The 23,723-nt window shown below is 39.9% G+C and overlaps 1 protein-coding gene across 5 annotated transcripts in view; it reads left to right on the plus strand.

The window, feature by feature from the left end:
• CMSS1 (cms1 ribosomal small subunit homolog) overlaps window positions 1–23,723 on the plus strand; it is a 357,534-nt gene extending 333,811 nt beyond the window's left edge. For all 5 annotated transcript variants that reach the window (XM_087439498.1, XM_087439495.1, XM_087439496.1 and 2 more), the window contains 8 exons: window positions 4,844–4,915; window positions 6,703–6,832; window positions 10,888–10,947; window positions 12,115–12,217; window positions 15,310–15,370; window positions 15,827–15,914; window positions 21,422–21,510; window positions 23,426–23,723. In XM_087439498.1, the coding sequence (XP_087295624.1) occupies window positions 4,844–4,915; window positions 6,703–6,832; window positions 10,888–10,947; window positions 12,115–12,217; window positions 15,310–15,370; window positions 15,827–15,914; window positions 21,422–21,510; window positions 23,426–23,509 (687 nt within the window). In that variant the 3' untranslated portion in view covers window positions 23,510–23,723. The remainder of the gene's footprint in view (window positions 1–4,843; window positions 4,916–6,702; window positions 6,833–10,887; window positions 10,948–12,114; window positions 12,218–15,309; window positions 15,371–15,826; window positions 15,915–21,421; window positions 21,511–23,425) is intronic.

The raw sequence follows: 23,723 nt of genomic DNA on the forward strand, positions 1-23,723 counted from the left end.
TGGCAATTAAATTTTTTGTAATAAAATAGCAATTTAAATTTTTTTATTTTTACCAAAGTAATAGTCAAACACTATTAAACGTTTTTAATGAAAAAGCAGCAGTCCCCTTGCCTACTCTTATCCTAGGTCTTTCTTCAGAGGCAGCTACCCTCAGCTTTTAGCTGTTTTTCTTGTTTGCTACCTGACAGTTTAGACTGCTGTTTCTTGATTTATCAGTTTCTGACATGACCTATTGACTTCCTTAGGTAGCACATGAGGACAGAGCTCTGCCATGTGCTCCCATTCCCTCTCCAACTGCTGCATCCCCTGCCAACATGGTATCATGTTTTGATTAAAATAGTTGTCGCTATCTCATTATTATGAGCATGGAAACACTGTTCATTGCTGAGAGAAAAAGAAGCTATAATTATTCCTCTTTTCTTATACAACTCTATTTTCCTGGCATTAATAATTACCTCATTTCTTCATTTGCCTAGCTTGCTGTGTTCCTATTATTAATTGTTTCCATATGTTCCAACATCTCTTCCACATGTTCATGAATAACATTTTCCATATGCTCAAATAGGTCACTTCTTTTTCTTTCCTGGAGACTTCCATACTCTGTTCCACTCTGAACTGGTTATTCTTTAGGCCTGCTGAGCAATTGAAACTTCTCTTTACTTCCCCTTCAGCACTCTCCTGGGTTAGTCTCCCTGTTTGCTGAATCCCATATCTTCCTCTTTCTTGGCCTAGCTCTTTATTTTGCTGTAATACAATAGCTGTGGGTAGGAATTAAATTTTTTGAGACCTTAAATATCTGAACATGTCTTTATTTTACTCTTAGCTCGATTGATAGTTTGGCTGGGTATAAAAGTCTAATTTGCAAATGTTTTCCTCATAATTTTTGAAGGCATTGTCCCATTGAGTTCTTTTTTTTTTTTTTTATTTATTTTTTTAAAGATTTTATTTATTTATTTTTCCCCCCAAAGCCCCAGTAGATAGTTGTGTGTCACAGCTGCACATCCTTCTAGTTGCTGTATGTGGGACGCGGCCTCAGCATGGCCGGAGAAGCAGCGCGTCGGTGCGAGCCGGGGATCCGAACCCGGGTCGCCAGCAGTGGAGCGCACTCACTTAACCACCAAGCCACGGGGCCGGCCCTGTCCCATTGAGTTCTAGCGTCCATTATTATTGCAAGTTCTGACACCATTCTTTTTCCTGACCTTTTGTATTCTGTATGTTATTGTTTTTCTTTGGGGAAGTTTTTAGAATCTTTTGTTTGTCCACAATGTTCTGAAATTTCATAATGATGCTCCTCGGTGTGGGTATTTTTCTTATTCGTTGTACTATATCCATGATGGGCTTTCAGTTTGGACTTTCAGGTTCTGGAATGTTTACTTTGGTTCTGGAAAGTTTTTCTTGTATTATTTTTTTGATCGCTCCTTCCCCACTATTTTATACAACCTCTTTTCTGTAATACCTTTTATTGTAATGTTGAATCTCTTGGGCTGAGTCTCTAATTTTCTTACTATTTTTCCTCTTTCTGGGAGATTTCCTCTACTTTATCTTCAAGCCTTCCTCCTACATTTTTATTCTAGCTTTCTTATTTGTTTTAATGTTTAAATGTTTTCTGATTGTACCTTTTTTTTTTATAGCATACTATTCTTGTTTCATGGCTGCAAGTTCTTCCCTTATCCCTCTGAGAATATTATTTGTAACTGTTTTGAAGTACTCTCCCTCTTACCTCAGGGTTCTTTTGTTGTTGTTGTTTAGTTGCTGTCACATTGGAGACTTTTCCTTAGACATCTGATGAACTTTAGCTGTCTATTCATATTAAAGAGAGTTACCCTAAAAAGTTGATGGAAAATTTTTGTGCAAAAGTGGGGTTTGTTGATTAATGGAATTCATGGTAGAGAGATAGGATAACAAGCTGAATTTTTACTGTGGAACCCCAAATATCACTCTCTTGTTGCATTTCTCTTAAGCCATTCATTTTTTCAGAGAAGAATTCAGTAATCTCCTGTCAACAGTATATAAGCCTGTCGAGACATCCTGAAACAGGGACAGGAAAAGGAAGTGAGTCTCCATGCCTGTCCTGTCTGCCCTGTGCAAGACTTCTTGGTCCTCTTGTTCTCTCCAGAGAATAGACCTCCAGTCTGCTGCCAGGAAGAGCAAGACAAGAAGAAACAGTAACAGGATAGTTGCTTGTCTGCCTGGGCAGGAGATACAGCCCAGAGGGAGGTGGGGGGGAGGCTAATCATTCTAAATATAAACCTTCACCAATCTTTCTTTTAAACCCTTTACTCTCTGTCGTACCTTGAGCCTCCAACTACTGAACCTTTTCAGAGTCCAACAGGTCAACAGACTCACTTATTGTTAGACTCCATTTCCCCAGAAACACAGGTGCTAGCTTTCTCTCTGTGCTAAGTCACTTCCATCCAGTTTCAGCCACTTTCCATTTTCCAAAAACTTGTTGAAATCTCTCCACTGCTATTGTTTGTTCTCCTGGTTTCTTGGTCCTTATAGATTTATACCTTTTCAGTTTCCTTTATTTTCACTTTAGTGGCATTTTGAGGTTGATTTGCCCTGGTTAACCAGAAGAATCATGATTAAAGGATATAATTTTTGACATTTTAAGCAATTGAGAACATGCCCAAATTGCTTCACTTACAAGCTTAATTTTTTTCATATATTTTTTTGGGAAGTATGATTCTTCTAAATATTTAGGGTACACATTTAAAATCATTACATAAAGAAATGACGTTACTTATCAACTGTCAAAGACAGACAGTGTTGGAATTGGTTTCCAGAAATGTTTAGTTGGCCTGGCCAGGGTCTTCCTCACCTTCGTCTCTAGTCTCTCTGAGGGTAAACATCAGCATTCATAAGGCAGCTGGCTAAGTTTAGGCATTTTCAATACTATGGGTTTGCATTTCTTCATAGAGTCGTCTCACCTCTATGGAAAATGACCCCATAAACTTGGCTTCTTCATTAGCACCCTCCCTCCACCAGCTAAGGTGACTGTTCCCAGAAAACAAATATTATACTGCGTTTTCTTTAGAATGATCTCAGAATTTGAACCTAACATTTAAACCTGATGCAATATCTTGTCAAAAGCAGTTCATCAAGCATATTTCTTTTTTCTTATGCATGATTCAGAGTTACGTTTTTATTTGTTCTTCCAGAATTGGAGAGTCCATATCCTTATAACTGAGCTCATTTCCAGATTTAATTTATGTCATGTTTGAGTTAATTGGCTTGGTCAACCTAGCATAAATACAACCCAGCGTGTTGAACATACTCTTGGAGAGCACCCCCACTTGCTAAATAAGAAAATGAAACAGGTTTCTACATCTGCTTCCCAAAAACCTTGATCCTGGTGACAAGATACTGCAGGATGCCTTGAGGGATCAGCTAATCGTATCCAGGCCTTTGCCTTAGGAGCACGAGCTGAATGTTGGCCTGGTCTGTAATTGGACTCTTACGACCATCTGGCAGCTTCTGTGACGTATTAGTGGCCTTGGCCCAGTTTCTAATTGGCATGTACCAGCATCAAATTGGCATGTGTCTGCATCCACAAGACAGCTTACTTTCTAAATAAGAGAGGGCACAATATCTTTCTTTTCTTTAGCTGTGATGCAGTTGCTCTTGGCAAGTTTTTTGTTTTAACTGAGAAGAAGTTAAAATTTCAAGATTCCCATGTTACTTTAATCTTGAGTCTTTTGAATCTACTTCTCTACTAACAAAACAGAGTCTAGAAACTGCTGGTTCTGGCCCCATGTCTTGAAAAAATCATGTAGCATTGTATCTGTCTCTCTGGCTTCAGGCCATAGGCGTTCTTAATCTGCAGGCTGTCTGCAAACTTTAATAGAAAGCTTCATCTGTAATCATTTTAAACAAAGCCAGTGGAGACAAGATTGCTTTAGTTAGTAGCTTACTAGCTTAAACTGAGTACTCTCTAGTTGGAATGGAAACTTAAGGAAAAACTCAGAATAAGTTTTCATTTGCATTTTATATCTTACTTGGCAACTTGTTTGAAAATGTTGCGTAAAAGATCCAGCACAGGAAACATTTTATATTCGTGCTTATGATTAATAAATATGGAATCCAAGGCATTCTATTTTATAAATCAAGGTCTTAGTCCAAATTTCCTGTTTTTCTACATGAAAAAAAAAAAAACAACCTCAGGGCAAAAATAGCACTAAACTGTATAGGGCAGTCAGGGGTCAAGGCAACAGGCAAATCGGTGACTCAGGATGCCGTGGTGCCGAGACTTTGTCAGACCATCAGTAGACACATTCATTTTGTAGTCACTATAGATAAGGCATTTGGTGCAGCTGGTTTTGTAAAAATATAAGTAAATATATCCTACTTCAAATTTATATGCTTATTGAGAAGAGGAAAGGAATGGATAACAAAATAATAAACCAGTGACTTGGAAGTACAGGCTCACACATTGCTAGTTCATGGAAGATGCCAACCCCACTAGTCAAAGACTTTGTTAGCACATCTTAATTTTAATCACATCTATTTCTGCCTGAATTTTACAAACCTGACCACTGTCTTCCATCTTTAATGCCCTGTACCACCACCCCAAACAGGTATATATACTCACTCACACATTTTGACCTTTATTCAGAGATTTTCCAGTCTTAAGTCATCTGCACTTTCTGATTTTCTCAAATTCTCTCAGCCTAGCCCCTGCATGATAGCCTGCAACGGGTCGTCCAGCATCTCTCTGTCTGCAGAATATCACCAAGATACTCTGAAGATAACATGCGTGGCAGTAGGCACTTTGGGGTTCGTACCATTGGTTGACGCTTCATCATGCTAAGATGAAAGTTTTCTCCTTTGTATTTCTTTATAGCCTAAAGAATGTTTCTTGATACAACCAAAGGAAAGAAAAGAAGATGCCACCAAGACCAGGAAGAGGAAAAAGGTAATAATAATTTCTTACAATAGTGTGGCCTCACATGGTTTTCATCACGTTTTATATAGTATCCTTTGATGAGGCAATTGTAATCCCCACTTTAAAGATGCAGAAATTGTAAGATTCAGTGAGGTTTGGTGACTTTCCTAAGGTCACTAGTAATAAGTATTTCTGTTGGAGCTAAAAATAAATTCTTCTGATTCCTGTTTCGGTCTTGTGGAGCACCAAACATCTTTCTCACCCACCCTGTGTTTTTACTGTGGTTGAAAGTCAGACTTGAGTTTCTAATTCTAGAAGCGCCCAGAGCTATCCTGCCCTCTGGCCCCTCTCCTAAGGAAAGAGATGTACCTGCATTCTTTTCTTACCCATTTCAATTTTTAAAACTTTTTATCTTAGAATATTAATAAAAAGAAAATAATAAGCAAAAGAAGGCAGTATAAGGCATTTCTGACTCTAATTTGGAACCATAATTTAAAGCAAAAGGCTCCTTTTGCACTTTTGTTCCCCTTGCATTTTAATACTTGTCTGTGAGCATATGGAAGACTCTGTTGCCCCTGTACAAACTTGCTTATGGCTCAGTCTTGGAGAAAGTGTGGTTAGCTTTGACCTTCCACCACAGTTGTGAAAACAGCAGTGTAATTCTCTCCCTGCCAAGAAAGGTCTACTGCTGAAGTCTGCAGAGCAAATATGACTGGGATTAGAGGAAAGAAGATGGACTCAGACCAATTACTTCACAGCAAGCTTTTAGAAAACTGAGAGTGTGAGTGTATATGTTTTCTTTGCTCGCAAATGGGCAAAAAGGAAGATGGGAGATGCCAAATTGGCTGAGGTTTGGCAAGTCCTTAAAGAAGTGATTTTTAACTTCTCCTTGCTAGTCTGTACACTAATGGCCTTCAGGAGTGTTAAGTTCTTGGTGGCTCAAGGTCAGAACTCTAGTAGATAGTTTAGCCTTGGCTGAGGTCATCCTAAAATGTGCCCACTGATGACATATTTTTAAAAGTTAATTCATTTGACAGAACTTTGACCATTGGTGGTGGTAGAGAAATGAGGATATTGTGGAAGGAGGAAAAAAAGCTGGGGTGGGGGTCAGGGAACGGCTCTTTCTGGATCTTTGGTGAAACATTAGAAGGAAATGAGACGGGAAGTTTATGATGAAAATTGAATGAACAATTGTGTGTTCCTAGTACATTGCAGGCATTCAGTAAATGCTACACAAATGAATCCAAAGCAAAATAGATGTCCTAAAGTATTTCCTGTTCTGCTTTCCATAGGGATCCTTCAAGACTGTCTCTCCCAAGACTTGAGAATTGAGGGTCGAAAGTCCCGTTTCAGTAGGCTCCTCTGCTCAGATTACTCCTTCAGCTTTTACTTTAATTCCAGAAATCCAAACTGAGAGTCAGTGCCTTCAAAACCAAATCAGGCCAGAAAGTCTCAAAATTCTACTCTCCTAGCAATTCAAATCGTCTAAGGCTTAAAGAGAGGTTTTTACAGCCACAAGATTTCTTGGCTTTTAATAGTAAATAATGCCTTATAATGGAGACTTCTGCAAAAATTTCAGTTCTCCTAGAAGTCACAGACCAAGAGTTACAAGGAATCTTTTAGATCATCTGTTTATTTTTCAAAGCAGTAATGCCCAAGAAATATCTATTAAGTTCTCTCAAGTGTACAGTCACATTCACACTCAGCTATCACCAAAACCTGTGTGCAGTTTAAATGCCAGAGGAATCAACCTGTCCTAAGACAAATGCCATTCTAAAATCTATCCTCCCATTTTTTTCTTCCTTCTTATGTCTTAGAAGAAAATTACTGATGTTCTTGCAAAATCGGAGCCCAAACCAGGGACCCCTCAAGACCTACAGAAGCTGATGAAGGACTATTACAGCAGCAGTCGCTCGGTGATTGAGTTAGAAGAGCTAAACCTCCCAGGTACAGCCAGGCTGCTTGCTTTCTTCCTTACTATTCTGAGCTTAGTCATTCAGCAGGACCTGTCGTTCATTGCTAGCAATTTTCCCAATGATGAGGAACAAAACAGGTTCATCTCTGCTCTCCTATATACTGTGGCTAGGTGTCTCAGCCAGAAAATTAATATGTTCTCCACTTGCTAATACCCCTTTCCTCAACTTAACAGTGTTAACTGTTGGGTGATTTTTTTATTAAGATGCTAAATGGTATTTGTTCAATCTAATAGAAAGATTTGTAATTGTATATTTTATTCAAAAGGCTAATTGTTGGGTGTGCATTTTTTTTAGCAGATTCTTCAAAGAGTAGGAATCCCTAATGAGGATAGAAGTTAGATAAAAATAAAGCCCACATTTTAAGTATAGATATGGAACATTAATTTACTCGTCCTTTATAGACAAGGATGTGAGCTTTCATCAGCTGCTTAGCTTTGTTGTGGTCCTTATCATGGATTTCTTTTTTTTATTTATTTTATTTATTTATTTATTTTCCCCCCAAAGCCCCAGTAGATAGTTGTCTGTCATAGCTGCACATCCTTCTAGTTGCTGTATGTGGGACGCGGCCTCAGCATGGCCGGAGAAGCGGTGCGTCGGTGTGCGCCGGGATCCGAACCCGGGCCGCCAGCAGCGGAGCATGCGCTCTTAACCGCTAAGCCACGGGGTCGGCCCCTTATCATGGATTTCTAATTATGGTTTTGTTTTTAGGATAGTGTTTCGGGTCCCAGCCCAGATTTTTTCAAGCAAACTATCTAAAGCTAGGGACGAAATTCTGAATTTTTAGCAAGGCTGACACCTCACCCCAGATGATTCATAAGCCTGCTATTGTTTGAGATCTACTGCCATAGAGTAGTTATAATTAAGTTAAAAGACATGGCAAGATTCTTAAAACAACTAATTTTAATTAATTTCAAAATTATGATACATCCTGTAACTCTTTGGGGCAGAGATTGAAGAAAAAAGATATTGTCAAGAAACCAACCACAGAAGTGTGGGTGCCACTGCCTCAGATGAGCTATTTATGGACTATGAGGGATATCTGATACTGCTGTTGGAAAAGTGAAGGGTAGCTTGATTTCCTTTTTCTGTTACAACTTGGTGCTTTCTAGAGGCTTGAGAAGGCTTGAGAAACTGAAAAACAGCCCGTTCCCTGGATTTTTATAATTCCTTTGTGATGTGCTTTTTCAAAAAAATGCTTGTTGGGTTGGAGACATGAGTGCCCCTGTTTCTTTTCCAAAAGGAATACCCTGTAGGGAATTAATTGATGGAGTACATGTCCACATGAGTGAGATCTGGAGTTTTTGACTTACTGAACCCAGATGGCTCCAACAGCAGTTAGAACACTCTTCTCGGCACAGTGGTTCCTCTGGAGGAGAGCTGGGTCCTGACTGTTCTTTCTCAAGAACCAAATGATATAACAAAGCCTCTTTTCAAGGTCTAAGTGAAGTTTGGTTTTACTGTTACTCAATGGTCAATTTTCCCTCCTAGTTCTTTGTCAGAGTATATATACCTTCAGCTTTCGAAGGATTTGTGCGATAACGGGACAACTGCTACTCTGTAACCTCAAGGAACATCATAAACTTTAATTTGCTAGAGTTGTAGTGTCAGAGGTCAGAAGAAACCTTGAAGGAGTCATTTGAGTTGTATCATGAGTTTCCACTATAGTATTGCTATACTGTCTTAGAGCTCAGTAATACAGTTAGGCAGGAATGTGTGGTCATGGGTTGGTTTAGGGAGGAAGAAAAATGTTAAAAATACTGTTACAGCCAACAAGAACACGTTTCCTTTTTTATTTAAGAAATTAGGCCATTCTAAGACAGTGAACAAAGGACTCATAGGAAGGTTGTAGAGAAAAGGCCCATCACTACACTGATGAGACCAAGGACAGAGAGGAAGCCCAGTGAGAGGAGGCACATGCCGTGGGTTATTTGGAACAGGCTCAGCAAGGGGCATAAATATAAGGTGGATGTACAGTTGGCCCTCCGTATTTGCAGCTTCTGCATCCGCGGATTCAACCAACTGCCAATTGAAAGGCCTAGGATGGTTGTTTCTGTCTTGACATGTACAGACTTTTTTTCCTTGTCATTATTCCCTAAACAATACAGTATAACAACTATTTACATAACATTTTCATTGTATTAGGTTTTATAAATAATCTAGAGATGATTTAAAGTATACAGGAGCATGTGTGTAGGTTATATGCAAATACTGCGCCGTTTTATATAAGGGACCTCAGCATCTGCAGATTTTGGTATCGAGGGGAGTTCTGGAACCAACCCCCCATGGATACCGAGGGAAGACTGTACATAATAAAATATTGTTCCTATTTAGTTTGCCGGGTGTCTAACTTGGTTTTGATTTGAGGTTGTTTGTGTCTGTAGGGCAGGAACATGCCTTTTCAATTAATATTGTGCGCTGTGCCTTGTTAGTGTTCTGCACGTGGGCACTTAATTAGAGTTTCAAGGCGGAGTCGCCTGGAGCTAACTCAGCTGTCCTCCTGAGAGCTGCAGTGTTGTTTAGGTCAGTGCTAAGTGCCTGTGGGCTAGCTGCAGCTGAACCACCCAGGAACTGAAAAAGCAGATTCCTAGGCCCACCCCCAAGGAATTCTGACTCACTGCGCAAGAGGGAGTCCATCCCAGGAATCTGTATCTTTTGTGTAGCTCTCCAGGTGCGTCTGATCATGTCCAGGCTTGGGGAATTACAGTTTTAAAGACCATTAAAGGCTCTGTAACAGTACAGGAAGCAACATCTTTGAAGGTGCTCACATGATGTGAGTTATGTATGCTGGGTCACAATAGAAATTTCATTTATTTAGTAATAGTTTACTCCCTCGCACTCTGCTGGGTTTATAGACAAACCTTCTCTTGTAGGAAGAATTAGTACGATAAGCATGATGTTGCTTTTTTATACATCCCAGGTACAGAGTTAATAATACTACACAGTTGCTAGACCACGATCATCACTGGTTGAGCAAGGCCCCTATGTTTTATTTTAGTGTGTTGCGTTGTCTTTATTGTGTTGTTGTGTTGTGTTTTAATGCGTTATTCCCACTCTTCCCCAATCCACACTCCAGTTTCCTTTCCCCATAGGCATTCATGCTAATGTGTTAATAGACATTGTTAAATATGTATTTTTTCTTGTAAAATATGTCCTGTTGGTGGATGTGTTTTACAATTTTATTTTACAATTTATCTAAATGATGTTGTGCTGAACCTCTGATTCTGTTTCTTTACTCACTTAACACTTTTTCAAGATATGCCTGTATGGCTTTATTTACGTCTAGTTCTTGCTTCTAAATGCTACGTGGTATTCCAGTGATTTCCTTGACCACATATTGCTCCCCCATTTTCTCAGATATGGACACTTAGGTTGCTTCTATTTCCCCGCTATCACAAATAATGCTAGGATGGATATACTTGCATATGTCTCTTTATAGACTGCGCAAGAATTTCTTTCCATTATTTACTCAGGAAGGTAATCATGGGGTCGTAGTGTATACATCTTAATTTTACTACTTTCCAGAAAAGCTATAACACTTTACACCTTCAGCCACAGTTCACAAGAGTTTCCATCACCCTACATTCTCAACACTTGGTATTATACATCATTCTAACAGTTGCCATTCTAACATGTGTGTAAAGTGTTATCTCATTATTGTATCCATTTCCACTTCTGTGATGACTAGTGAGTTTGAGCATCTCCACGTAGATTTGTTAGCTGTTTCAGCTTTGCATTTGTATATTGCCTATTCCATGGATTTGAAAAGTAAAGATGCTTCATTAGTCCATTGAGTGATACAATAAACTTCCATTTCATGACTCTAAGAAATTATGGACCCTTAAAAGTTTAGTGTTTTTGCTGCTGCTGCTGTTTTAAATACTAGACAACACTTTAAAATATATAATGAACCCCCAATTCACTAATGTTCTACAACTTTGTTCAAGAATACACCATTCACATTTAATCTACTTTGATTATGTATGTATCTGCAAAATTCTCTACAAAGTATGTTTCTCATATTTCTAGACTCCTGTTTCCTCAAGGCCAATGATTTGACTCATAGTCTTTCATCATACCTAAAAGAAAGTAAGTAAACTCCGATCTTTAAAAAAAGTATTCACCAAGTTGTTATTATTCCATTAAAGCATAAAGTCTGTCTCTTTAAAATAGGAACTTTTAAAACTACATTTAAAATCAAAAGTTTCCACCTTAAGTGGATTTTAAGTGAAGGTTTCTTTAGGTTCATCTTGATATTAATTTTTACTTATTTAAGTTTATTCTTGTTTTGCTCTGGCTTTGAGAATTGGGTTTTGGTCTCATTTTTGTTTTATAACACTTTAGAAGTATTGGTCTAGGAATCAAGAGAATAATTAGTGTTCTAACTACTAAATTAGTGTTCCCCCACTAATTTGCTGTTTGACCTGGGACCTGTCACTGAGTGCCTCTCTGGGACTTGGCTTTGTTATCTGAGAGATAAGGAAGTTGAACTATGTGATCTGTTCCAGCTGTGTGATTCTGAAATTCTGTTCACATGTTCAGAATTCAGACTATGGATACTGCGTGGTCAATCTAACTTGATCTTTTTAAATATGTATTGTGCGTAGCCAATAATAATTAGATTACTCATACTAAGTAGTCATTTATTTGTGGCCAATAATTAAATAGTTTAGATGTAAAATTTAACATTCTTCTTTCAAACTCTAAGCAATTCTGACAACACCTAACTTGAGGGCATAAACGTTTCTCAGCATCAAATTCAGCAAATGTAGGTGTAGGTTACAGTAGAATCAGCCTCATTGGGTTATGAGAACTAAAAAAGAGAATGTATGTAAAGTGCTTAGCACAATGTCAATATCTAATAAATGTTTTCTATTATTTAAATGTCATTGCCATTTTATATCTTATGCTGATGTCCCTTTAAAATTGAACATTATTGAATCAGAATTCTTTTCCTATTTAGTCAACATTGCCTTCAAGTATCTAACATAAATTAAAACATTGAAAATGTATTATTCCAAACTTTTTTACTTAGTCCTAAAACTAGTCACATTTAGCATATTATATGTTTTGTGTTGTAAGTTAATGATATTTTGTTTTGATCTAATATCTAGAATAACCAGAGAATAGAATCTAAACAGTGCCTTTATATTTTATTTTACTTAAACACTAACAAAGAAGTAATTAGAGAATACTCGACTTTGAAGGCCCTGTTTTGCTATATTTAGAGTAATTTTTTTATGGTCCTTTTTTCAGTCTGTCCTAAGTGGGTAAAACTTTGGAAAAACCACGGTGAGAAGAAATCGGTCCTGTTGCTAATCATCTGCAGCTCTGCCGTCCGAGCCCTGGAGCTTATTAGGTTGGAAGCATCACCTATTCTATTTCATAAATGTTTTCTGAGAAACTGATATGTGTCAAGCTGATATGTTCTATATGCTGGAGATGGAGCAATGAACAAAACAGAGTCCCCTCTATCGTAGAACTTAACTTTCCAGTGAGGAAGACAGACAATAAACAAATAAATATACATTATAATGTCAGGCCGTGATAAGTTGTGTAAGAAAAAATAAAGCCTGGCAAAGGGATAGAAGTGGATAGGGGCTACTTTTTAAAGGGTAGTCACAGAAAACTTCTCTAAGGAGATGACATTTGAGCAGAGACTTGTGCAAGTGAAGGAGAGAGAGGAGCAGATGTCTGGAAGAAGAACATTCCAGGTAGAGGGACGGTAAGCGCAAAAGGCCTTGAGACCGGATGCCACTGGAGGGTTTTGAGCGGAGGAGTCACATGATCTGAAGGGACACTCTGGCTGCTGTGTGGAGCATAGGCGTTGTAGAGAACAAGCCTGAAAGCAGAGAGATCGTGTGAGCAATAACCAGTTGGAAGAAGAGATCTAACTGAAAACAATAAGAAAAGACAGAGCACCAAGGAGTAAACTTACCAAAACCCAGATTACACAAGGGACGTAGAAGATCTTGAACAAGCAAAAAGGCGCATGCTGTGTTCCTGAATAGGAAGACTCGATGTTGTCAAGATGTCTGTTCCACCTCAGATAATCTACAGATTTCACAAATTCCCAATCAAACTCCAATAGAATTGGTTTTTAAACTAGATAAACTAGTTCTAAATTCATATGAGAAAATACGGAAGAAAAAATAGCCAGGGAAATTCTAAAAAAGAATACTAATGAGAGCATCCTATGCCTATAGTATCTATCAGATTACCAAAAATAAAAACATTACAGGGGGCCGGCCCGGTGGCACAAGCGGTTAAGTGCACGTGCTCTGCTGCAGCGGCCCCGTGTTCGCTGGTTCGGATCCTGGGCGTGCACCAATGCACTGCTTGTAAAGCCATGCTGTGGCGGTGTCCCATATAAAGTAGAGGAAGATGGGCATCAGATGTTAGTGCAGTGTTGATCTTCCTCACACACACACAAAAAAACATATTACAAAGTCTCAATAATTAACACAGTATGGGACATGCATGACAGACAGACCGGACCAGTGGGCCAGAACTGAAAGTTCAGATACAGACCTGCCTGCATCTGAAGATGAAACACATGGTGAAGTGACAAGTCAGCATGGAAAGATAGATTATTTAATAAATGCTGTTGGAACAACTGGGTAGCCGTCTGGGAAAATAACATTGGATCCATATCTCACTTATTATACCAGGATAAATTCTGAATGGACCAAAACTTTAAATGCAAAAATTATGTTTTAAAGATAATTTGTCAGTGCCTTCCTGAGTGCTTTCACATACCTTTTCACTTACTGTAGTAGTGTAGAACAAACAAAAAGGCTTCCACTGGGTCAGTGGAACACTCAGCTTCCAGAGAAGAGCCATCGGAGTAAAATGCGAGTTATTGGGACTTGGCCTCTCCCGGGAGCAGGCCTGCACCAAGAGACGAAACAAAGGAGAATCCACATCTCGAGACAGAGGGACTTGATCAGATAGACTGAGGTGCAGGTGTAGACACTCAGGAGTTATTTCACATCTGTTTTTCTAAATGAACTAATCTGATGGGGAATTTAGAAAAGTAGTTGTTAAGCTTTGTTGAGAGTCCTGCAAGCCCTCGTTTCGCCGCTAGGCCCACACATTCAGTTGTATCACACACTGTCCCAGTCAAACGGAAGTGTTCCTTTCAGCTGTTTCTGCTCTAAATGTAATTGATCTTCAAGACCCAGACTGCTCGTGGGCGGCTGTACCTGCCGGTTCTGAATCGCAGCAGTTCACACTGACTTCTCAGTGTGTGAGAAACTGCCGCCACAGAACCCGTTTCAGATTCAAACGCGAGTGGCAAAGAGGTCGGCCTGAGGTGGCTTCTTCAAAACAAGTCATCCAGTTGATTTGAGCTTTTGTGTACATAAATGCCTTTCTGAGGGGCATAAAAGCACTATGTTCTCGCACTTCATTTACTGATTCTTGCTGCTTTTCTGTGTCCCCGGTAATACTACGATCCATTTCAAGGTTAGGTGATTTCTAAAAGGTGATTTTTGTACAGGTACAATGAGCCCTATTCACAAAGAATAATGTTGAATAATTCTAACTTTGTAAGAATATCTGTTCTCTTGAGAACCATGAGTTATGTTAAATATGTCCCCTAGGTTGTCTTACTCGTAAACCTTGCTGTGGAGAAAGCTTATGTGTAAGTGAAAACGCGAGTGCAACTCGTGTAACATGATTTACTACTTGGCAAACTCATATATTCCTACTGGTCAATGAGATTTCTCAAAACATAATAGTGATATATAAAGGAAAGTAATATTCCCGAGCAGTATTTCCATGTTAGTTCTCTCCCCAAACATCAGCTAAAAGATTCTTATTTTATACCCATTTATATCTGAAGCATTTCCACATACAGAATTTTACAGAAAAGCTCACTCTGCAAAGTAGATAAAAGTGGGGGCTGCTCTGACTGAAAGACAGATTCCCCTGCTCCTCCCTGTCAACTCATCCCCACTCCTCACAGCAGCCACGACAGACCTTTGTGGATGCCCTGGGGCTCCACAGGGCACAGGCCGACATCACTGCTCTCAGATATTCCTCACAACCGCATTTTGTATGAGATCTGCACTGCAGAGTTGGAAGATAAATACTCTGCCAGGGACCCGAAATACAGAAATTCTGTGTTACAAGTGAAGGGCAGATCTGTGTTTCAGTAATCAAGGAAACCTAAGTCCAGTTAACCTTGTGTATGAGAGTGAGAAGCCAGCCCAAACAGGTACCTGAATGCGGGCCACCCCACTTTCGTTCCAGAGATGGGCCAACCTGGAAAGCTGAGTGGTTTCCTGTATGTGTATATGTACAGGTGTGTATATGTACATGTGTTTACACATACGTACACATATAAATGCATGTATTCTTTTGAATAAATTAAGACAATACTTAAGTAGTCAACGTGGCCCAGAATGAGTGAGTTTCCTTATGCATTAATCTCTTTCTTTTCATTAGGTCCATGACAGCTTTCAGAGGAGATAGCAAAGTTATGAAGTTATTTGCAAAACACATAAAGGTAAGCCAAGGCCTGCAGTTCCTGGTGGCATGTAAGCGATCCTTAAGGGCCGCTCTGGGACTTCAGCTTTCCCCTCAACCTCTTCTTATCTCCTTAGCAGGCATTTTCTTTGGTGCCTCCTTACATTACATACTTAACAACCATCTGCTTTTCTTTGCATTCCCTGCCTCTGCATACCCACCTGCCCCCACAGCAGTCACTACTCCTCGGGCGTGCTCCATGATTCCTCTACAGAAGCTGAGGTCTGACCCCTGGATTCTTTGAAGATTTACCAGTTTTCTAGGGAGATGCTCTTCTACCTTGATGTCAACCTTCTTTGCCCTGGAAATTGACCCTAAACAAGAGTAGCCCCATTTGCTTTTTTACTTTCTTAACCGTTAGATAAAATGCTCCAAATTGGCCTATGATTGCACTTTCTAATGACTCTTTTCTTTCTTCTCTTCCATCTTGGAATAGGTCCAGGAGCAGGTGAAGTTGCTGGAGAAGCGTGTGGTGCACCTGGGTGTTGGAACTCCAGGGAGGATTAAGGAACTCATTAAACAAGGTATGAAAAGAGGCAGTGACCCTTCCGCTCAGAGCTGGGACTTTGCCTTTCCACCAGGCGAGTTTGGGAAACCACCATTGTGACATAGGAAAACCACACCTTTGTGTTTATTCAGGAGTCAGAAACTCAGCCTTTAGTCTCTAAAACCAGCGGCAGGTATAGTGCAGTAGGGAATGGTAAGGACTGTGGCAAACTGCAGTACGTGTGCCCACCCAAATACATTCACATTCCAATTGCTCTAAGCAGGTTAGTGGATCCACAATTCATTCCAAATCTGAAATTTGTAGAGCTGTATGTGTTGAGTATTTCCCTCTCACTTGATTGAGTCTTGGTTCCCTGAGTCTCCCACTCCGGTTGAGGGCTGGTATATGAAACATGATGAAACAAAAATGCAGTTTCTATGGACAAAATACAGTATTCTGGAATATTTCTCCTGAATGCATTTCTCTTTTAGTGCTTTACCCAGAAAGTATTGCAGACAACATCACTGGTGGGTTTTTATAATCTGTTGACTTTCTCAAAGCCAGTAGCCTAAAAGCCTGCTAACCTGCTGATGGTCTTATTACCTGCTCTACCTGCCAGACAGACTAAAGATTTCTTGCATTACTCACTTCCAAATTACTTTATATAGTAATAGAACTTTGTTTTATAACTGTCTGGAGATTTTCCTGGATTTTTTACATATCTAAAAGTAATGTGTTCATCAATGTAGTAACTCACTATAGAGGTGGTCATTTGCCAGGAAGCCAACAAAAGCTAAAAATACTGGTGTTTCTCTCCAGATGAAAACCACCCAGGGTTAAATGAACCCACTGTGTACAAAGTGCTGTGCAATTACAAGGAAGGAACAAGCTTGGCGGCCCCAGATGAGGAAGGGAAACAAACATTTTTTGAGTTCCTGCTTGTACGTAGTGCTATGCTAGACACCCTTACCTATCTCCGTTGGTACTCACAGCATCCTTGCAAGCTAGCATTCTTATTTCTTATGAGAGAAAACTGAAGCTCAGAGGGTTAAGTAGCCCTCCCAAGATCTCTCACTTTAGGCCTTCCTGGTTCCAGAGCCTTTCCCCTCAGGGAGCTCCTGATCCAGTTGAAGAGATAAATGTTCGTAGAATGAGATTGACGACAAGAGGCAGTCAGTGCCGGGGGCCAAATGTGCACTTCAAGTCCTGTAAGAGTTGAAATGAGGGAGAGATTAGTGTGGTGGCTAAATCTGCAGGGAAGGTTTCACAGAGGAAAGGGTCTTGAACTGGTCTTTGAAGTATGGGGAGGATTGAAACAGGCAGGAGGATGTGAGAACAGCATTCAGGAATGGAAGAACAGCTGAATGAGAAGATAATAAGGAGGCAGTGCAGTGTGGAGGGGGCGAGCCCCTGGTGGGGACTCAGACTCCGGAGATTCAGATCCCTGGTCCAGCTCTGTGACCTTGGCAAGTTACTTAATCTCTCTCAACCGGTTTCTTTTTTTTTTTTTTTCCCCCAAAGCCCCGGTAGATAGTTGTATGTCATAGTTACACATCCTTCTAGTTGCTGTATGTGGGACACGGCCTCAGCATGGCCGGAGAAGCGGTGCGTCGGTGCACACCCGGGATCCGAACCCCGGGCCGCCAGCAGCGGAGCGAGTGCACTTAACCGCTAAGCCACGGGGCCGGCCCTCTCAACCGGTTTCTTTATCTGAATCACGGAGATAGTAATAGTACCTCCTCAAAGGATTGTTATAAAGGTAAAATGCCCACAAAGAGCTCAGCACAATGAGGGTCACACCTTAAGAACTCCTCAAGTGTTCGTCATTGTTTTTATTAAAGAGACCGCCTTTCTTGGTTGGAGACTTCGTGGGCTGTAGTAACCCATGATACTGTTGGAAAGAAAGTCAGATTGCGGAGGGAGGACCTTGAACAATAAGCTCAGGGGTTTGGATTTTTGTCCTGTGGACACAGGAGGGCGTTGAGGACACAGGGGAGCACCAGGTGAGAGATCCTTGTGGTCCATCTCTGAGACACGGAGTTGGGAGAGATTGGCAGGGCGGCAGGACAGGCCAGGGTTGGACCCTGCCTCCCCCATGGCAGAGCCGAAGATTCACCTCTCCCCTTCCTGGAATCCAGATGGTTTTTTGTACTGTCATCAGGCCCCCCATGCAGTAGGGCCACACTTCTCCATATTTAAAAGAGAGAAAGGGAGAGAGAAAACCAAGCTGTATAGATTGTTGAAATTAGATTTCTACAGAGTTGTAAGAACTCAATGTGAAAGCCTATTTCATGTAAGGAGTGAAAAAATCATTTAAGGAGCTGTTGATTTTTTATAATACTAATGAAAATAACTTTACTTCTGATTCTGATTGGGTGAATGGTTCAATATTCATTAACCACAGGTGTTAGGCTACATACAAAGTGTTTAAAGAGAATAATTCCAGCACTCTAAAAACTGAAAATCTAACAAAGTGAGACAAATGGCACATAACTCGTTTTATGTGGCTGTTTATGACTTAAGATATTTCTATATCATGTATAAGGAAAGTTTCCAGATGTTGAAAGATATTCCATGACATTGGGATCTGTACAATTATAAACAGAATTATATTGTTTTATTTTAATAATGAAGGGGATTTTCTGCCGATATATATAAGAGGCTTTGAAAAATGCAAAAAGGTACCTAGAAGAAAATGTCACTTTATTTATTTATTTTTTTTTTTTTGAGGGAGATTGGCGCCAAACTAACATCTGTTGCCAATCTTCCTCCTTTTTTCCTTTTCTCCCTAAAGCCCCAGTAGATAGTGGTATGTCGTGGTTGTACATCCTTCTAGTTGCTAAGAAAATGTCACTTTAGAGAGAATCTCTTGTTGGTTAATATTGAATATATTTCCTTTCAGTCTTTTTCCTATACATTTATACTTATTTTTATAAGGAGAGCATACTGTATTTCATAACTTTTTAACTTACCTTTTCCACTTTATATATCTCATGAGGACTTTCCTTATCATGAAATAGTTTTAATTTTTCATTTTTAATGGCGACATAATATTCTCTTATAAAATTATTTTGGTTTTATTGAGATATAATTGACATGGAACTTGTATTAGTTCAAGGTATACAACATAATGATTTGATACATGTATATATTGCAAAATTATTAGCATAATAAGTTTAGTTAACACCCATCAACATACATACTTACAAATTTTTTTTTCTCATCATGAGAACTTTTAAGATCTACTCTTAGCAACTTTCAGATATACAATATAGTATTGTTAACTATAGTCACCATGCTGTATATTACATCCTGAGAACTTATCTTATAAATGTAAGTTTTTACCTTTGAATACCCTCACCCATTCCCTACCCTCTACCCCTCACCTCTGGTAACCACCAATCTGCTCTCTATACCTGTGAGTTCGGTTTTTTTCAGATTCCACATATAAGCAAGATTGTATTTATATTTCTCTGTCAGACTTATTTCACTTAGCATAATGCCCTCACGGTCCATCCATGTTCTTGCAAATGGCAGAATTTCCTTCTTTTTTTATGGCTAAATCATATTCCATTTTATATATATACCACATTTTCTTTGTTCATCTGTCAGTGGACACTTAGATTGTTTCTATGTCTTGGCTATTGTAAATCATGCTGCAGTGAACATGAGGGTGCAGATATTTTTTTGAGACAGTGATTTTATTTTCTTTGGGTATATACCCAGAAGTGGGATTACTTTACTGGATCATATGGTAGTTCTATTTTTAATTTTCTTTCTTTCTTTCTTTCTTTTTTTTTTTTTTTGTTGAGGAAGATAGGCCCTGAGCTAACATCTGCCAGTCCTCCTCTTTTTTGCTGAGGAAGACTGGCCCTGGGCTAACATCCATGCCCATCTTCCTCTACTTTATATAGGACACCACCACAGCATGGCCTGACAAGCAGTGCGTCGGTGCGCGCCCAGGATCCAAACCGGCGAACCCCGGGCCGCAGTAGCGGAACGCACACTTAACCGCTTGCACCACTGGGCTGGCCCCTCTATTTTTAATTTTTTGAGAAACCTCCATACTGTTTTCCATAGTGGCTGCACCCAATTTACATTCCCAACAGTGCACAAGGGTTCCCTTTTCTCCACATCCTCGCCAACACGTGTTATTTCTTGTGTTTTTGATACTAGCTATCCTAACAGGTGTGAGGTGATATCTCATTGTGATTTTGATTTTCATTTCCATGAGGATTAGTGATGTTGGGCACCTTTTCATGTAGCTGTTGGCCATTTGGATGTCTTCTTTAGAAAAACGTCTATTCGGTTCCTCTGCCTGTTCTTTGATCAGATTGTGCTTTTTTGCTATTGAGTTGTATGAGTTCTTTGTATATTTTGGATATTAACCCCAAGGTATATTATTTTTTAGCAGTTCCCATTTTGGTAGGATATTTGGGTTGTTTCTAACTTTTTACTGTTATAAATAATACTGCAGTGATCATCTTTGCAGGTAACTGTGTTTAAGTTTCTGATGTTTTAATGGGGTACATCATAGAAAGAAAATTATTTTATGAAATAGTAAGTATTTTAAAGCTCCTATTATTTAATGCCCAATTGCCATCCAGTGAGTCTGCACCTGTTTGCTCTCCCACCAGCAGTAAGTTATTTTTAAGGGAAAATTATCAACCTATTGTCTCTCTCAATTTATCATTTTTGATTTTGCAGAGAGAGTTTTAAATAAGAGGCATTGTAATTATAAGAAGCATGAAAGAGTCTTTTGGGCAGAGAGGAAAATATTGAAATAACCACAGAGAAAAGTTGAGGGAAAGTGCTGCAGAGTAAAGGACGGCTTCCCTTCCGTTTCCACGTGTAACATGTCACAGCTTGGGCCATGGGAAGAACATGGGGAGGGGGAAGAACTAACTGTGCCCAACTCTGACACCTCTGAGGAAAAGACGGTCCCTGAGGCCCCCTCCAGCCCCACTCTCCGTAATTGTCCCTAGATAGATGGAAGACAGTGGGAATGGAGTCCTTACTTGGGCTATCTGTCTCCTCAAGTATTGCAAACTTTGATAGAGCCCATTCATCTTAACTTCCTTTTCTGCCTAAAATTAACCCCCTAACCCTGTCCTCATCCTTCTGCCCACTCACCTCCTCAGACCCTATTGGACTCAACTCCTCTGAAGGGTCACTACCCCAAACTGCAGACACATCTTATCACATCCCTGTCAGGAGTGAGACTTCACCCTCTGGGGCTTTGTGAAATGGAGGCTTGGGACTGCGTCTTTGCCAGCTCTTGAGCACTTGACAGCTTCACAAGAGCAGCTTCTCTGCTTCCTCAGAGGCAGTGATCAGACTGTGAAGAGAGCAGGTCTCAGAGCGCCCCAGTGGTTTCCCGTCAGGCGAGGGCAGCATTCATGTGCAGACAGGGATTAGCTGCCCGGGGAGGGAGGTGGGGCGGGGGGGCAGCATGGAGACAGAAAGCAACCAGGAGAATAAAAATCATTTTAATAAGCTTATGTCATGAGGTCTTTACGCAGCAACACTCTCTGCTTCTTTCAGGTGGCCTCAATCTGAACCCCTTAAAGTTCCTGGTTTTTGACTGGAACTGGAGAGATCAGAAGTTGAGGAGGATGATGGACATTCCTGAGGTACCACGTAATCAGCAATTGCCTTTTTTTTTTTTCAATTTGAACTTGAGTTCAAACACAGTAGTAAAGTCTTTGACATGGGAGCCAGCGCATTCTGGCCTTTGAAATGATTTCTGTCTTTTAACTCTGAGGTAACTACAGTTATAGAGACAGGCTCACCCTTTACACATAACCGTGTCTTTTCCATGTGTTCTGTAGGAGTCAGCTTTGTTTCTCCATGCACTGCTCAGTGGCTCTGCCCCACTAGGGACCACATCTACAGGTACCTTTAGGAAACAGGGAGATCTGAGGACTTGACACATTTCTCTGGGTCTTGCTTTTAGAGACTGGATCATCTTTGCCTTCTGTCCTCATAAGTGCACTTGGAGGTGGGGGCATGAACTTGCCTCATTGCCTGCATCTCCACATCCACCAAAACCCACTCACTTAATTTAGATGGCTATTTTCATTTTTCATGGTGGGGAAATTTTTTGAGGTCTCAGTGGATTAAAACTGACTGAATGCCTTTCTGGGCACAGGATTGTCTCATTGTATACTTATAAAAGTAATCCATTATCATCATAATGTGAAAAATTGATTTGCGACCCAACATGTTATCGTGGGGCCAATTTTTCTTTTTTTTTTTTAATGTTGAGAATATTTATTAGACATTTTTAAATTTTCCTATTTTTTAAATTATTTTATTGAGGTCATATTGGCTTATAATACTATGTAAATTTCAGGTGTGCATTATTATATATCAGTTTCTATATAGACTGCATCATGTTCACCACCAATAGTCTAGTTTTTATCCGTCACCATACCTAATTTTTCAATCTAACCTGATGTTGGAGAGAAAAGGGTTTGTGCAGAAATAAACATGGCCGCAAGTCACCAGTCAGGAGTGAACCATGGCAGTAACTATGGGAGAGGCTTAAAATTACTCCTCTAAACATGCTGAGTGAATTAATGTACCACATAAAACTATATTCCCAGAATGGCCAAACTGATTATAATGGATCGGTGAGTTATATCAGACATCAGTTCAGATTAAAAGACAATTTTCTCAGGTCCGTATACACACACACACCCTGTCCCCTGAACTAACTGGTTTTTTAAAACTAGTTTAACCAGGGCCGGCCCCGTGGCTTAGTGGTTAAGTGCGCGCGCTCCGCTATTGGCGGCCCGGGTTCGGATCCTGGGCGCGCACTGACGCACCGCTTCTCTGGCCATGCTGAAGCCGCGTCCCACATACAGCAACTAGAAGGATGTGCAACTATGACATACAACTATCTACTGGGGCTTTGGGGGGGGGCGGGGGAGGAGGAGGATTGGCAATAGATGTTAGCTCAGAGCCGGTCTTCCTCAGCAAAGAGGAGCATTAGCATGCATGTTAGCTCAGGGCTGATCTTCTTCACAAAAAAAAAAAAAACCAAAAAACTAGTTTAACCAATTTGATGAAAGACACATGAGGCCATATTTGATGATTTTAGTTATAATGTTAAATCTGAGTAATCCGCCACTAGTTTTCTAATTATAATAATAAGGAAAAATAGTTAAAAAAAAAAAACTTGTCACCCAAAGTTATTTTTATTATATTGATGTCATTATAAGCCATTATCCTATATCAAAATATGTATATAATCTGGGCTTTGGGTATCTTGAAACATCTTTGTATAGATTTTTTACATGAGATTTTATTTTGAATGGCTCTGGACAAAAGGACCCTTCAACAAAACTGATATTTTATATAGTACCTCTTCCCTGGCTTATGGAAATATTTCAGTTTTGAATAAAGTGCAGGTTAGGATTTTGGCCCTCCTTGATTCTGGCCATAGCAGCTGCATAAGTACCAGGGAGTCCAGATGGTTGGCTTGATTCACCAAGACCATCTTTTCCTGATCTTAACCTCTTTTTTTCCTTTTCTCTCGTTTAGATAAGAAAGGAGGTTTTTGAACTTCTGGAAATGGGAATCCTCAGTCTGTGCAAGTCAAAATCTTTGAAGCTGGGCCTTTTCTAAGTCTAATGAAAACTCCAGTTTCCATGGTGGGATTTGCATCTTGTTTAATGGCTCTGGCACATTGCAAGCACTCAGAAAATACCAGCTATTGTTTTCTTATGTTAACAGCATCACCAGATAGATGACAGGGAACGTATGATGGGGATTCTTTCACCAAAATGGGTCCGTCCTATGCCAACTCCCTTGTATAATAAAGTATCATTGGCTTGTGTGA

Source organism: Ceratotherium simum, chromosome 15 (genome assembly GCF_057802395.1).
Source record: "Ceratotherium simum simum isolate JZ-2026a chromosome 15, ASM5780239v1, whole genome shotgun sequence".
NCBI lineage: Eukaryota > Metazoa > Chordata > Mammalia > Perissodactyla > Rhinocerotidae > Ceratotherium > Ceratotherium simum.